Source organism: Adiantum capillus-veneris, chromosome 1 (genome assembly GCF_014529385.1).
Source record: "Adiantum capillus-veneris isolate H3 chromosome 1, ASM1452938v2, whole genome shotgun sequence".
Classification (NCBI taxonomy): domain Eukaryota; kingdom Viridiplantae; phylum Streptophyta; class Polypodiopsida; order Polypodiales; family Pteridaceae; genus Adiantum; species Adiantum capillus-veneris.
In genome coordinates this window covers 82867868-82884254 of record NC_140931.1, presented here as the reverse complement: position 1 = coordinate 82884254, position 16387 = coordinate 82867868, and the positions used below count along the sequence as shown (strand labels likewise).

Genomic DNA, 16387 nt, shown 5'->3' with positions numbered 1-16387 from the left:
GTTTATATTTTAGGTTAAATTTAGGTTATAAGTTAAGTTAGATTAGGTTAGGTTATCTTAGGTTATCTTATACGTTAAGTTAAGCTACGTTGTTATGTTAGGTTATATGTTAGGTTAGGTTAGGTTATCTTATCTTATACGTTAGGTTAGATTAAGTTAAGCTACGTTAGGCTAAGTTATATTAGGTTAGGTTAGGTTAAGCTACCTTAAGATAGGCTATGTTATCTTATATGTTAGGTTAGGTTAAGTTAACCTACGTTAGGTTAGGTAAAGCTACATTAGGTTAAGTTAGGTTAAGCTACATTCGACAATACGATGGAAAGGGGGAAATGGAAAAACCACCAGCACATACTATGAATGCCTCTCTTTAGCCCAGTGATCTCACAGCACCCCTATCCCCTAGTAAACACACACCTTGACTCACAATCTAGCAACGATTATTGTCCAAGCCCGGTCCCGACCAACCCCGATTGCAACATAGCACAAAATCCAACCTTCCATCTATAACCTTTCAAAGTATCACCAATTATAGATATACAAGTCTATATTTGAAAATATCCATGGATACTTGATTATATCTTGAAAGACACCCCCATATGTAAGAAACTCCCACACATTCACTAGACTAAAACTGCATAACATACAGTGACGGCTTCGGTCTTTAACCCTTCATAGCCTCGAGTGTGGTTTTTTTGTGAGCTTTTCATTTAGAGATTTTTCATGAAATGTAAAAGTATTTTGAGCTTTTTTCCATTTTATTTCAACATCTTTTACATTCTTGCAATTCACATAGAAATATTCAATAGGACAATATCACCTCACATTGAATGATTAAACACCTCAAACTTACTCTCTTTAAATATGCTAGGCTAGAGAGAGAGAGAGAGAGAGAGCTTTCAAAGAAATCCTTATTCAGACTTACTCTCTTTAAATATGATAGTCTAGAGAGAGAGAGAGAGAGAGAGAGAGAGAGAGAGAGAGCATTCAAAGAAATCCGTACTCAAAACAAAGCTTAACAAGGTGTTTGCATTAGTGTTTGATATGGATGTTAGAAAGAGTAGATAGTTCACAAAAGCAATGCAAGTAAGATCACTTCAAGAACATGCACAATAAAACCCTAGATGTCCTATGTCAACATTCTTGAAACGAAAAATAGAGAGTGTTCAATAATTGTTTCAAAAAACTATGAATGTGATACTAAACTCTCTTTTCCACATATGGACCACAAACAACCTTTTTGAGACACTCCTCATAGACTATGTCATCCCCCTCCAAGCACAAACAGTATCGATAAACCTCACCAGATGCCTTGCCAAGACCTCCACATCCTGAAAACACATCTAGCACATAATCTGAGTCATCCGTGAAGGTTGCCAAGAGCCATCTACACATGCAAATTTAAAATATGCAAGTCATTTTTTTACTATAAATTAAAGCTCAATCTACATTAAAATGATTATCTTCTCACCTATAGAAGTCGGGTGACCTCTCTACTCCACCTCTGATAGGTATATCAAGAACAATGGTGCGTTCTTGATGCTCCTCCATTAAAAAGCTTTGTGATGCAGGAAACATGCGAGGAGAGACTTTCTTCCCTGCCTCCCTATTGTATGTGGGTATAGCAACATCCGCTCGACAAAAAACTCCCACCGTGAGATCAATTACCTACATATAAGCATACATTGTACACACTTAAATCAAAATCAAGTTAATAATGCAATCTTTCACAACAACATGGTATTTTGATTCACCTCCTCTAGGGTATCTTGGTGTCTATATCCCCCATTACACATGAGAGTCCATGTGCGATGAAGTCGTAACCCAACCTTGATAGTATGGGTAATAATCTCTCCAATATGTTGTGCAAGACAGAGAGTCACAAAAAAGCCTTCATGTGCCAAGAAAGGTTCTGCTACATCCATCACACCTTGCACAAGAGAAGGCAAAAATATATTCCATTGCGGAATTGTTTTGCTTAATCCACCTTTGAAAATATTAAAATAATGAGTTTTTAAAGTAATATGGATCAAAACAAAAAGCATAAACAAAAACTTTCAGTAACCTACTCGAATTGGGCCTAAACCATCCACCAACAAAGAAGTAGGGAAATCCGCAAAGATAAGATGAAACACCTCATGACAAGGTGCTCCACAATGGTGATACAAGTCAAGACTTTGAGTGCTCAAAAATTTTTTTATGCTACACACAAAACGTTTGCTGCTTAGTACACCATCAACCTTGAACATTAAATTGATGTTGATAACACAAGCCACAAAACCTTTCTTTTACCTTTGAATGGCAAAATCATCAACATTAGCCATATCAACTAGAAGAGCATCTACCACAGTAAAAAATTGAAAGCCTATAGATTTTCATTAAAAAATTATCTTGATAACAAGTAACATAGAATTGTTTTTCACTATCAAAAAAACAAATATTTAACAAGTAGAAACTTACCAGTATTCCATGAGGTTGGTCGCCTTGATGAAGTTGGTTGCTCCATGATTGACTCAACCACTAATGAAATGATTTTTTCACTTCTTTCTTTTTCACTGCTTTCTTTAGGCATGTCAATCTTTAGCCCTCCTAATGGATAGGTTGTTTTATTGTGGTCACCCATGTTTGACCCACTCGCATGATTTTGGTGCTCTCTTTGAGGAGGTAGTGAGTGATTTCTTTCTTGTGTTCTTTGTGAGCCCCCATCCATGGTCAAGTCATGATTGTGATCCATGTCTTCTAAGTGCTCTAAAGAAGCAGATTGGTTTTTATCTTTGTCTTTATTCTCTTCCAAAAACTCTACCACAAGAAAAGTTTAATGATATAATGAAAATTAATTTAGCATTTACAAACTCAAGTCATTTATAAAAAACTAGAAAATACTTTCTTGTGTATTTTTTCATGCATGAGAGAGAGAGAGAGATAGAGAGAGAGAGAGAGAGAGCGATCAAATGCTAACTAGTTCAAGGCTAGTGGACTTGAATAATAATAAGAAATTTGAATATTTTAATAGAAGAATATAATAATATGAGAATAAAGAAATTGAATATGAGAATTAACTTGATATAAAAAGAAAAAGTGTTATACTTACTTGCATGTAAGTTTAGCTCTTGCTTTGGGATCACCCCCAAAGGGTAGTCCAACCACCATGGGCAAATTGTGCACTCCCACATAGAAATACCCTTCTCTACCATAGAACCAGGATACATGGTATTTTCATCCTCTAGCTTTGACCAATCTTCAGTAACCATAGGCATAGTAGCAAGTGTACCATTTAAAACACATTGACACATCCATCTACACCATAACAACATTTAATCTCTTGATCGAGCAAAATAATTTCAATAAGAGCCATTGACATTGTTGGTTCATGTGATTTCACCTATATAAAATCATTTTACAAGACTCTTGTAGCTCAGGCATTTTGGAAGAGTCCCCGACACTCTTAACATCTCCTATAAGTTGAGGAAAATCTTGCAAGCCATGATTTCTTAATTGCACCTATGGTAGTCATTCAAATAATAAAACAATGCAACAAAATCTAAATTTATTAGGAAAAAATGACCAGTTTAGAAAACAACCTTGAAAAAAGCTTCAAATCCATCTAGCAATTTGAACTCTTCAACCTCCAACCTTCTTATTATCAACAAAGCTTCATCATGCATGTGAGCCCAATAAACTTCTTTTCTAATGTAAGCCCTAAAGTGCTTCACATCACCAAAGTGGGAAAAGACTGGATCTTTGGCCTTTGTAAGACTCATCATCTCCAATATATATTTTTTCCTTCATTATAGACCAAAAATATATCAAAAACTTAAACACCATCTTATATAAGTATATTCATATACCATTCATGTAGAAATTCTATGCTCAAGTAGAAATTTAACTCTCTTTTAATGTCACTAATCTCATTAGAATTTAAAAACATAAACAAAAAACTAATAAAAAAGTATTGAAAAGTGTGATACCTTTCAGAAGGTAGTTTTGAGGAGCACAAAGCATTTAACTTGTCTCGTGTGATTTTTATCATGGATGGATCATCCCACTTCACATCAAAGAGCAATTCAAAAAATTCCTCGCCATGAACTAGATTGGCAATTGTCAAAAACTTATAACCTCTATCCTTCAATCGAGCTTCTTCATGTTTAGTTGCCTTTTGTAATCGCCTTTCAAACTCCACATTATCTAATCCAAGAGCTTTCAATTTTGCAGTTTCCTTTGAAATAAATGCATTAAAATCATCCTACATAACCACAACTACATTCAATGAATGAATGGTAAACAATCTTTAAAAATATATATAGTTAATACTTAATTCAACAATTCACCTTTCAAACTAGTTGAGAAATCAACACACAAGGAGAACTATACCAAGGAGGAACTCCTTGATATAATCTACTCTCAACTCCCATCTCTATCTCAGCCCACTTTCTTTTCCTCTTGAGTGAGATGTGCAAGAATGCTCTCTTTATTGGTGATACCAAATTTTTGGAACATGTATATCTCATGCCCAAGATTTGGTTTCACTGTTGATCGTGAAATGCTACAATAAATCTATAAACAAATGAAAAATAATAATTTAAAAGCAAGTTAATTTTAAAAATACAAAAAGACCACAACTTACACATTAGTGGTGTCAAGAGCAAGCAATAGTTCGGCCTCTTTTTTTTCTACTTCCAAAAATTGGCATCTCACACTCACATGATATTCCTCATTATCATGCCATATTTCACAAAAGAACACCAAATTAGCCAAAGAAGAAGGTACAGCTAAACTTATCAAACAATTAGTGCATTGAGATTACTTCTTACCTTCTTTTATGTGTCGCATCCATGTTTTCAACCGATCCCATACCCAAAACATGCACCCTCGAAGCTCTTGCCACTCCTTATTGAGCTGATTATCAAATGCAACACTCTTTACTTGCCAAATAGGATCCCAACTACCTTCCACAAGAGGTGTGACAGGCATGTAAGAGCCAAAGGAATCTCTCATCGATACCAGAAAAGATCCCATTGTATCCAAGTAAGCAACATTGTCAGAACTAGGAATCAACCAAGATGCAGAATCTGTAGCCACTCGTATAGCTTCATGAGCCACCAAACGACATAAAGGTATAAGTGGAGGGTTGCTTCTTCATTTTAAGTAAAATTGACTTAACACATCCTTCATAATCCCCAACGGGATTTTTTTCCCCAAGTGTCAAGAATGTTGGGCCACATCCTCCTCACCTATCCCATCAGACTCTCTTAAATATTTGTCTTCAACATCCTCACGTGTTTCAACCTCCACTGTCAACTCTCGAGACTCATCTCCTCTTACATCAGCCTCACCTTCCAAATGGTTAGAACCTTCCTCCATGGCAGCTTCATCATCAATAAAGATGCATTTTCTACGTCTCTTTCCCCCTCGTTTGAAATGAGGACTACGAGTAGAAACTGCATGAGAAGATCGATTGGATGCCTTCTTTTGGAAGGACCAGATCTCAAGGTCATGCATGGAGAATCAAATGTTCTCTTGATTGACTTGTTGCCTCGTCTTTTGGGAGCCATGAATTTCTACATCAATAAAGATTTGAAAAATCGTTATACATCATCATCATACATCATCATCATACAAAAAGCAGTATACATCATCTTTCCTTTATAAATTTGTTTTACTATGCTAACATTGGAAGTAGTGAGTGTTGTTGAGAGAAGGACATTTTCAACATGTAACCTAAACCACTCGGGCTGTGTTTGAAGCTCCCACTATGCCAAGGAGGCTAAAGAGTGGGGCAAGGCAATGGAAACATCAGAGGAAGGCTGTAAACTTAAGAGGTTTTCTTTCCTCTGTCCACTACTAACCTACATTAGTGTTGGCAAGCCTACAAATAGTTGTCCATTCTTCTTCCTCCTGTCATCAATAGCTTGAACAATGATAACATGCCTACCACAGGTCAGACTATTAGGAACTTAAAGAGTTTGAAGTATTGATTGAGGGTAGGTTTAAGGCTAGAAGTTTTGAAACATGCACGGCCAAATCAGAACCAAAGGTTCATCAACAAATTATATGAAGGAAAAAATCAAGACCAAAAAAATTGACAGCCAAGGCAATTGGGCCAATTGGTTGAAGTCATGAGACCTGGAGCTGATGCTTGAAGTATCTGATGAAGTCTAAGAGTGATTCAAGACAACGTTGAGAAGCATAGGAGAATGTAGCAACAACACATTCCTGGCCAGTGACAACAAGGTATCTACAGATCTTCAAAAGACCAAATTCGGCATACGGCGGCCATCAAAATTGGGCCAGCACGAGTGTAGGCATCTTAGCAAAGGCAGTCGACAGCATCTGCTGATGAGAACTATATGCGTTTGTAAGCACAGGATCAGATCCCGAGCCTCACCTTTCTATTTTCACCACAGTAAAGAAATACACACAATAAGACATAGATTTGGAGATCTAAATTAAGCACGCATGAAACTTCCTCTAGCATTGAATGGGCGACCCACAGATGTAGCATCATGTAGCATCTGAGAGGCATTGACAGTCCCATTAAAAGGAACAACAAAACAAACAAATGTAGCATTGTCTAGCGAACAAGGGAGGATGCATCATTGTGTAGCGAACAAGGGAGGCATCTGAGGCAAGCAGTCCCATTTATGACGAGCTGTGCTGAACTGCCAATCAATTAACGCGTTGAATTAACTAAAGATCCTCCGCGTTGAGTAATGTGTGATCAACTAAAGCTCCTCAGCCGTCAGCGCGCGCGCTTAAGACTGGGGAGCTCACACATTATTTAACAGCGACAGCAAAAAAATAACTCTCACATGATTTAACACAGGTAAACGATCTCTTCCTCCTCCCCTGCACCCATGCCCCCACAACTCAGGAACCGTCAGCGCGCACGCTGACGGTTATCGAGCTGTGGGAGCATGGGTGCGGGGGAGGAGGAGTAGATGAATAGATCGTACCTTACTTCATGCAGGCTTCACGCAGGAGATGGAGCAGTTCAACTGAACAGAAGCTCCAAGAAAAAGTTGCTCTAAGTCAAAAAAACTTCAAGTTCGAGGGTTAAAACATACATTATACCTAACTGGTGAAAATAAGGGCAAACTTGATATTCTCCCGGTTTTTAGCTCAAAACTCGAAGTTTTTGTTGGTAATCACACTAAAAATTGTGTAAATTCTTCGATGATTATCGACAATTTAAAATCTAAATTTTTCAATGCTCAAAATCTAACGGGGATTTTTGTAACTTTAGTCGCTTAAAATACACTGTAAATTTTCAACATTATTTACACTAGATCCCAGTCCGTTCACCTACTCATAAGAAGATGAACTCATTAACTAAAAATATTGAGATTTGAGCCAAATATTATTGGAAACTGTGCATGGTTTCTTTATACACCACTCATAGGGAGGTGAACTCGCTTGACAATCTCGATTGTGGGATTTTTTTGCCCACTTATAAAGGAAAAATGTCTTGTAATAAAAAAAGCATAATGATGAACAATTATGCCACTTGCATAAAACATTGTGTATTTACACTCAGAGTTAAATGATATTCATCTATATATAATATCCTAGTGTATATATTCATTTACTTAAAAACCATTTGTCTATGTTCGCCGCCTTATACTGAACTCCTTCCTAACTGCTTATTCTCTCTATCTTCTCCACCTTGCTAGCATGGACGAAAGATCATCCATCATCACCTGGACAATTGGTGATCAGAAACTTGAACAAGAGGTTCAACTTAGAGATGAAAAGTTCCTCCTTAGTTCATATTTCTTGCAAAGTCTACTACCACCTCACAGACAATTTCAAACATTGAATGCACTAATACAGTATGGATCTGAAGTCACCCTTGTTGAAACACCATCTCATTTTGATATGGAGGGCCATCAGCATTTCATTCTTGATGCCTCTTTATCAAAAAGATATACTATGGTGCATACAGAGAAGGAAACCAATGATGTAAAAGACTCAAAGGATACAAAATTATTGAATGCAAGCGCTTTCTATGCTGAAGCTATCAAGATACCAACCCAAGGAGGCTTGTACACAAATTTGGAAAAACAACAGGACAATTATATTGTCCTCGATAGCAGCAACGGTGATGAGAAACTGTCAAAAAAGGTAAAAAGTGTGGAGGATTGGATATTATCCTTTTCAACATCTCACTGGTTGAAAGACTTAATGAAACAATCTCATGGACCTGTGAAAGTGGAAGAACTACCTAGAGAATACAACAGGAATCTTGTGTTTGAACTTCCATCAACTTTTGGCAAATGTAAGTCAATGAGTGGCATGGAGCAAAAATTTGATGGACATACATGGACGCGGCCCCAAACAACCAACATGTCCATTGTGTGTCTAGTTCGGATGAGTTATTATTTGGGCTCCTTGGAATGTCATAGAAATGTTTGTCAGTACTATTTAAACAATAAAGAATTCAATATTGCATATTTTCATGGGTATTTAGATAAACCAATAGGAAAAGGTTACCTTGCTCAGGAAGACGGGACAAAGATTACATGTCATTACTGCGGCAAGGTTTTCACTTGTCAAGCAATATGCATCTCGCGCCGCCATATAAAAAATTCGAGGATTAGTCCAAAAGTTTTGAATATTGACAAGTCTAGCGGTCCTCGAAAAATTCAAATGCTTGTGGATCGTCTAGTTCGGATGGATTCACGCATTCTTGACAAGGACATTCTATGGGAGATGCAGAACTTCAAAACTTTCTAGAAGAGATGATGCCGCTTGTGCAAAACCAAAGGTAAGGATACATCATTTTTGTTAGTATTTATCAGTATAGTACCTAAAATTCTTTTTTCTAATGCATAACAGATTAAAGAGTATCATTGCTTCAAAAAAACAACAAGGGTCAGTGGTAGTGGGAGATGGATTTGACAATATTCTCTTACTGAAGAAAAAATGTTTGTTCCCATTTTTTCATGGGAGTCGTTTCCCTGGCCAAGGAGGACTTCATGATAAATGTTTTTTTTTAAAGATATCCACCAAAGGTCTTGGTTCAGGAACTGATTTAATAAGACACGTGGATCATTCTGGTCAATGAGATCTGCATAATGCTTGGGTCCGTGTTGACGGATGGTCAACCATGTCATGCTCAGTTTATGACCCAAGGTGATAAATTTCTAGATGTATATAAAAGTGATAATTTAATAATTGAGTAATATGTCTTACTATGCATACTTTCTACCTCAGCATGAAGTGCTTGATGGTTATTGCAATATGTGAGACCAAGGAGGAAGATACAAAGTCACAAATATTATTTTGGAAAAGTCTCAATTCTGTTATGGTTGAGAATGGATATTCAATTGCAAATTTCATTGGGTTCATGGCAGATGAGGCAAGTGCCAATTGGAATGCTATTCGAGCAATCTACAATGGAGGAGCAGACAATGTAATGGATGGTCGTGAAAGATCATGCTTGTTCCATTGGGAGCAAAGTCTCCAAAACAAAACAAGAGCACTCATTCCAAATGAAAAACAAATGGATCATACTTCTTTGTGTGAAAATTTGCGAACAAGTAAGACTTTGTTGGAAGCACAAATGCACGCTAGGTCAATAAAGAGATGGTGGTATAAGAATGGTGTTCCAATAGAGAATCTGGTGCCTTCGAAAAATTGGTTCTCTTGGTGGGAAGATAGAATCTCACATTGTGGGGGCATTTCCATAAATGTGAGTTTTTTTTTGGGTATAAATCTCACAATTATGTAGTAGATATTGTGAACGAATGTTGTGAACTAATGTTTCTAATCTTTTAGGATGATTTGAGTCCATGGGATCGTGCTGCTATCCCTACAACAAACTTATCAAAGAGTATACATGCAAGTTGGCTTTCTGGAGAGGGAGGAAAAAAAAAAGATCACATTGTATGATGCTTGTGTTACAGATGTCATCAAATCCTATCTTCAATGTGCAAAGCAATTGGGATACTTGACTCGACGATACATAGGTAGTGGACAAGACATAGACTCTCTCTTGAATAGAGCACGAACAAGGTTGACTCCAACCCCGGCTATAGTGACTTGTGTGCCTCATGGAATGAATGATAATGAAACTAACTTCCAAGACCCAATTTTACATGGTGACAAAGAATCGGTGCAAAGAAAGAAGAGGTCAAACCTTGGCAATAGCTCACACCGACCAGGGTATATCATGGAGTCATGGGATCACTGCAAACGCGGACGACCACGAAAAATTACCTTCACAAATATGAACAATGTGACTGTGGATAACTCAGCTAGATTGCCTGAAAATTTTGTCAAAGCGGAAGGACCAACTTACAACGAAAGTACAAAATATCATAGCATGGGTAATAAAGATGGTGATGGTGGTGGTGTGGATAGTGCAACTCAGATTTTGGAAGAGGATATACACAGGTCAATGTGGGCCCTTAGGTGCATGCCAATTCATTGTCATAGAAAATTCTTTGGAAGAGAAAAAGGAAAAAAATGTATGAATGTAATTGAGAGTCAAAGTCCTGGGTTGGTCGCACCATCATTTTGGTCGGAGCGCACATACGATGGAAAAACATTTTCTCAATGGATGTGGTTTTGTAACCACAATGTTGAACACACTTGGAATGTTGACAAACAAGTCAACCACAAGCCAGATACACCTACAACATGGCCAATTCAGCTTGGTACCATGATTTCAAAGGAGGAGTATGTAGGCCTTTCAAAGGTAGGTTTTCAACTACGGTGTGTAATAGTGCCAAGAAAGGGTGAATGTATAACCCCTCCTCCATCATGCAAGAGGAGTAAAAATGGAGGCATGGAATCTCAAAAGAAGCTGAAAAGTGCTTGGCTGCAGCTGAGAGTCTAAGTGCAACATTGATAGAGGAAAAAGAAATGGTGGCACACAATCGTATGGTTTTTCTTCTTCTTAGTGGTGAATGCTATGATGTTCATATACGAGAAGATCCTACATGTACTTGTTTGGATTTTGAAAAGAAGGAGAAAGATAAGAAGGCATTTCTAGCCTGTAAGAATCTTTACTATGTTTATATATACGTCCTAGGTTTGGAGCGCAATCAACACATGGCAATGCATCCACCACTGCTCTCTAAGCAAGATTTAGCCTTCATACTTTCTCAGCCTTGTCTTCTAAGTCCAGTTTCAAGATAGTGAATAGCTATTCAATCTCAAACAGATGCTCAAAGTTTTGTGCACTCAACTCTTATAGTTTAGTAGTAATTTATCCCATCAAAACTTAGTATTTTGGCAACTTGGATTTCCCTACTAATTACCGAATTTCATTGTAAATTCTATTTTGTTGTAACTTTTTTGTGAAACCCATTATGGTATCTGGTGAAATTGTCCACATTGACAGGTCCATGTGTTGGGCATATGGTTTAGTGGTGGTTTATTTCACTACAAAGTGTTTTGACATTTTAGTTCTCTACTAATTATTGGATCATATTTATAAAGCATGTTTTATTCCTATTACTAATTAAAATAAATTTTATACATGTATTGAAGGATTCTTTGTATTTGTGGGCTTACTAGCAAGAATGGTTCTATCTTGAACCATTAATGTTGGGTATTATATCCATATTTTGTGGTTAGTGTTTTCTTAAATAGCTTACACTAAGTGGTGAAAAGCTCATTATATATGATGAAATATGCAAAATCTCTAACTAGGGATTATAAGGGTCAAAATCACAAGCTCGCAAGTTTATAACCTCCAACAAAACTCCTCCAAGGCTCACACTCATGGCCAACTTCAACAGATGGCATTCCTATGTTGTCTACAGTTCATCCCGCCATGCACCCTCCTGATGGCCCTTCCTTGTGCTCTTGACGGCCACGTAATACCGCCCCCTCCTCAGCTCCTTCCGACCTGCTCTCTCATGTAGTCGGCAACCCACTCACTGCTCTGCCTTCTGCACTCAAGACCTTCTCCTATACATCGTTGGATCCCCAGCGGCCTGCTTATCTTTGGTTTTGGCGGCCAACCCCTCCAACTTGGTCCTCATGAGTGGTTCCACCTCTGTTGACCCCATCATCCTCTCCTGCAACCGATTGGAGGTAACCATGATGCAGTCGCCCTACTGTCTATAGCCAGCCACCTGACCCTCCTATGCCTGCTATTGGATGTGGCAGCCTGCCATTCCCTTCTAGCCTTCCCTCGGCTTGCTCACGGCCCTTGGCCCTCGATCATGGCCTCACCTCATGTGGTCCTCCACACCTGCAGACCTCAGCTCTCCTAGCTCTCCTCCTCTATTGCGCTCTCCCGAGTTGGCTGCCCCCCTCATGCAAACCTCCAAGTCCCCCCGCTTTCCTTCAAGCAGCCCGCCTTTGTGGCGCCTCAACAGGTAGTCCTTCCTCTCCCGGCCTCACCAAGCAACTGCATGCTACCCGATATGGCACCCTTGTCATGCCATCTTCCAAGTGGTGGCGCTTTCCTTCAATCAGCCCACCACCTGCATCAACTGCAGCTCCTTGTTTTTATTTTTTATTAATAGCTTTAAAAAGCTTTGGGTTTGGCCCCCTTTCACACGTTAAAAGTTACCGATCCAACAAAGCTTTGATTCCAATTTGATCACCAAAGAGATTCCCCTAAATAGTGACGGCCGCGGTCGACCATCCATGTATAGCTTTGCATCCCTTAGCACGATGATATGTGCTCTTACACCAAGGTCAACATGGCTGCAAAATAACACATGTATCTCCACATAGACAACATCGGGGCATCGAGATACCCGACGACAAAGTGATGACTACCAAGACCATCACAATCTTCGATCCCGGTGAACTTGTCCACCGAATTGGCACACACGCCGTTAAGCTTTCGGCTAGTAGAGCTCCAAAAAACCATGAGTTGACCTGTTAATGACCACATCTAGTATACACATCACTGTGAGACCTGCTTCAAAATGCATTTGAGACCTATCAAAGTCTGATACCATCATCCTACCTGATGCCATATTCCTGCTGTTGGCTTCTCCCTCTGTCGACACAAACTCGATGCACCATCTTTGCCCACCCCACGTTGAGCATTCATGCTCAACCATAGCATTATTTAGGTAAAATATTACTGCATAGAGAGAATGATATAAAATAGCTACATAGACTGCATAAGAAAAATGATATAGTGGCTATATAGATAGGATGGAGATAGAGAGAAAATCATATGCTACTGCATCACCCGCCAGGGTCAAACGGAAAGCTCACAACTTCCCCAATCATAGTGTAGGCTCCACCTGCATCAAAAAAAAAACTATGGCCGTGGCCATCCACATGTAAAACATGCATATCCAAGCCTTCCTTTGCACTTGTAGGCCAATAAACTCGCCACCCCTCCAGCTCTTTATAGCACGAGCTCTTTATAGCACGGAGCCTTGTCACCCTGCATCCATAATCCTTCCATCCAACCATAATCATACTTTCGAATACATGAAGCACCGGTACCACAAACAGCTATCATGTCACCTACTAGAGAACCCTCCATAGTATAGTCTTCTTCAAAAAAGCCCATAAAGACACCTGTAAAGCAACCTCTCACAATACATGTATCCATAGCATCCCATAAAATAGCAAAACCCTGCAATTTGCCTCCACTTGCTGCATAGCCAAGCAAACATGTTCCATTTGCAAACATGTATCCAAACCCTCTGTTAACGGCTCTAAGACCACCTTTTCATATTCAAGAGCATGACCTTCTCAAGCTTCAACCTGTTCTTCAAATACCTCACCAACTGCAAGATTGGTGACACCTCCCTTGTTGTATGGAGCCTCACTCTCATAGGCTGCACCTGTATCAGTTTCCATAGTCATCTGCCGGAGCTAGCTCTCCACGACCACACACAAACTCCGAAACTTCAAAGCACACCTCTACATGCTCACCAAGGCAAGGTTGCCCCACCCCCTGCATAGACAAATCACTTCGACATATCCTCAGAAACTTGTTCTTCAATCAAACTGGATGCACAATCAAACCATATTCTAGGAATATCCTCCAACACGGACTCACCATCACACGACATTTGATAGGGCTGCTCGACTGGCAGATTCACACAAGGTGAAACACTATACTTCTCTTCAACCTTTAGCTGGTTCGCAGGCAACTCACATACATTGTTCATCACTTCATCCACATAAAAAACATCATAAGTTTCATACCTAGAATCCATGGATTCTGTCTGTGTCCAAACTGCTGCTAGAGCTACAAGAACTTTCGGACTCCTCTTTTGAACTTGCCAATTCTTGTACCACTGCTACCTTTCTTATTTCTAGTTCTGGAACCAACACTTCGTCTTCAAGGCCTTTTGTCCCCTCGTCCTCTTGAGGAAGCAAACTGGGTGGCACCCTGAACATACCTCGCTGCACCTTTTGAGACCTGGTTGGCACTTCTTCTACCTCCTCTAGCCTGGCATTAGCTTCACGTGCTTTGATCACATTCATATCAATAAAAAAAGGAGCTTTTACCTCTTGATGCTCCTCAATCTGTTTGGGCCTAGGTCCACTGGCTATCGTGATTGTCGACTGTAGCAATCTTGCCTCCATCTTCTTCTTCATCTTTTAACTCTTTGCTATGGTGACTTGGACAGCTTCATCAAAGGTCCTTGGATCTTCATAAATCACTCTCTCACAAACATAAGGATGCAAGCATGATAGAAACTTTTCCTGCTTAAAATATCCCACATTTTTTGCTTGGATAGTAGCTGCAAAATCCCCCCAATAAGCTTCAAATTTATCAACAAAAGCATCAAAATTTGCACTTACTTCCTACTGCAAGCCTTTGATCTTTGCATCTGCTTCCGAAGCCGACACCACCTTTTGATACCTTTGTAGAAAGTGCTCTCGAAATCTGATCCAAGTCAGCTTGTGTGCATCTTCTAAGCCATCGAGCCAAACTTTTGCTTTTTCTCGCAACACCAAAGGTAGAGTCTGGAGCTTTGCTTCATCACCTGGCATCAGCAATACTACCAGCATAAATAGCTCAAAATTTGCAATCCAATCGTCTGCATCTTCATCTCCTTTGAACACTGGACCAAACTCTTGCTTCATCTTGACTCATGAACACTTAGTTAGGAAGCAATCAGTGGATCCTCAGTGGGGGCACCACAAGATGGAAAGGAGGAAATGGGAACAACACCCGACACACAATATGCCTGCCTCTCTATAGCCCAAGGTTCGTTTGACACCCCTATCCACACAGATTCACACACACACACACACTTTTTGCAAACTTCCAATGAACAGGCTCGCCTACTAGCATTCCCAGATATACACACTCACACAGGGAGGCGACACATGCCTCGAACACACACAAAAAACTCACTCAGTCATTCTCTCTTTCCCTCTCTGCACACAAATATACACAAAACCCGGAGCCAACGCTACCACAGGCGTACTAGGGCACAAGACGATATAGACAAGAAGTAATAAGTGGACTTAGACAACACAAAAATAACCCGGCAATGATTGCTATCCTTGCTTCAAAACAACCTCAATACACAATCTTTGAGGGACACAACTCTTGAACCTTTTTTGCCACCTGTTGAACAACCACTGAAGCCCTCGTTGGCTTCTTCTTGTCCAAAGCTCCTCAATTGATTCCCCTCTTCATGCATAGGCAGCCCCTTGGTCGTCTTTACTCACAGATGGTGGTCCCCTTCAAGCTTCCTGCAGCCCCTTCATCCCCTTTTGCAGATGGCGGCTTTCCTCGACTTGCTCAGCTTCTCCTCTCAACGCTACAGACCCTTGCACTCGGCTCCATCCATCATGCAGCTCTCGGCCTTGCACTTCACCTTGACCGTTTCCCACCTGTAGCACCCTCCTCTCGCATGCCTTGCAGCTCCATTTTCAGCCTTTCCAATTTCTGCAGCCGGCACCCCTGCAATTGGCGAGCCCCCTTAGCTCGGCCTCTGTCATTTTTGCAGCTCCTCGTGACTCCAATCACCGCCACCACTGGTGGCATCCCTTGCTCATGGCCATGCCCTTCAGTCGACGGCCCACCACCTCTTGGTTCCTCCCTTTAAGGCCCGCCCTTTTCACTCCCTTGCATGGCCAGCCCCCTGGCGGCCCTTATGCACCCGCTTGCACTCGTTCTCCCCTTCAGCAGCGCCCTCCCCTGTATAACGGGCTTCCGCCCTGATAGGTCCCCAACTGGTCCCCCAAAACATGTTATTGGCCACCCCTCCCGTGCCACTCTCCCTGCAGTAGCCTTCCTCCTTTCAGGCGACCTGGCAGCCCTCTCCTCCTTGATGGCTTCTGGCGGCCCCTCAATCCCTACACAGATCACTGGCCGGCCCTCCTCTTGGATAACGGGCTGCCTCCCCTCCAGATGCTCGCCCTCATTGTTTCCTTCTTGTCAGTGGCGGCCCTGCTTTGCCCTTGGTCACGGCCTGGCTTGGCTCCTTCAGTTCTC

The 16387-nt window shown here is 40.4% G+C and overlaps 1 protein-coding gene and 1 pseudogene across 1 annotated transcript; both read right to left on the bottom strand.

The window, feature by feature from the left end:
- Positions 1–1197: 1197 nt before the first annotated feature.
- On the bottom strand, positions 1198–1548 carry LOC147465072 (uncharacterized). Its single transcript, XM_086510868.1, has 2 exons — positions 1469–1548; positions 1198–1384 (listed from the first exon to the last, which is right to left on the bottom strand). The coding sequence occupies exons 1-2, from the start codon at positions 1546–1548 to the stop codon at positions 1198–1200; spliced, it is 267 nt and encodes an 88-aa protein (XP_086366994.1).
- Positions 1549–13089: 11541 nt separating this feature from the next.
- LOC147465071 (uncharacterized) lies at positions 13090–16006 on the bottom strand (annotated as a pseudogene).
- Positions 16007–16387: the final 381 nt, after the last annotated feature.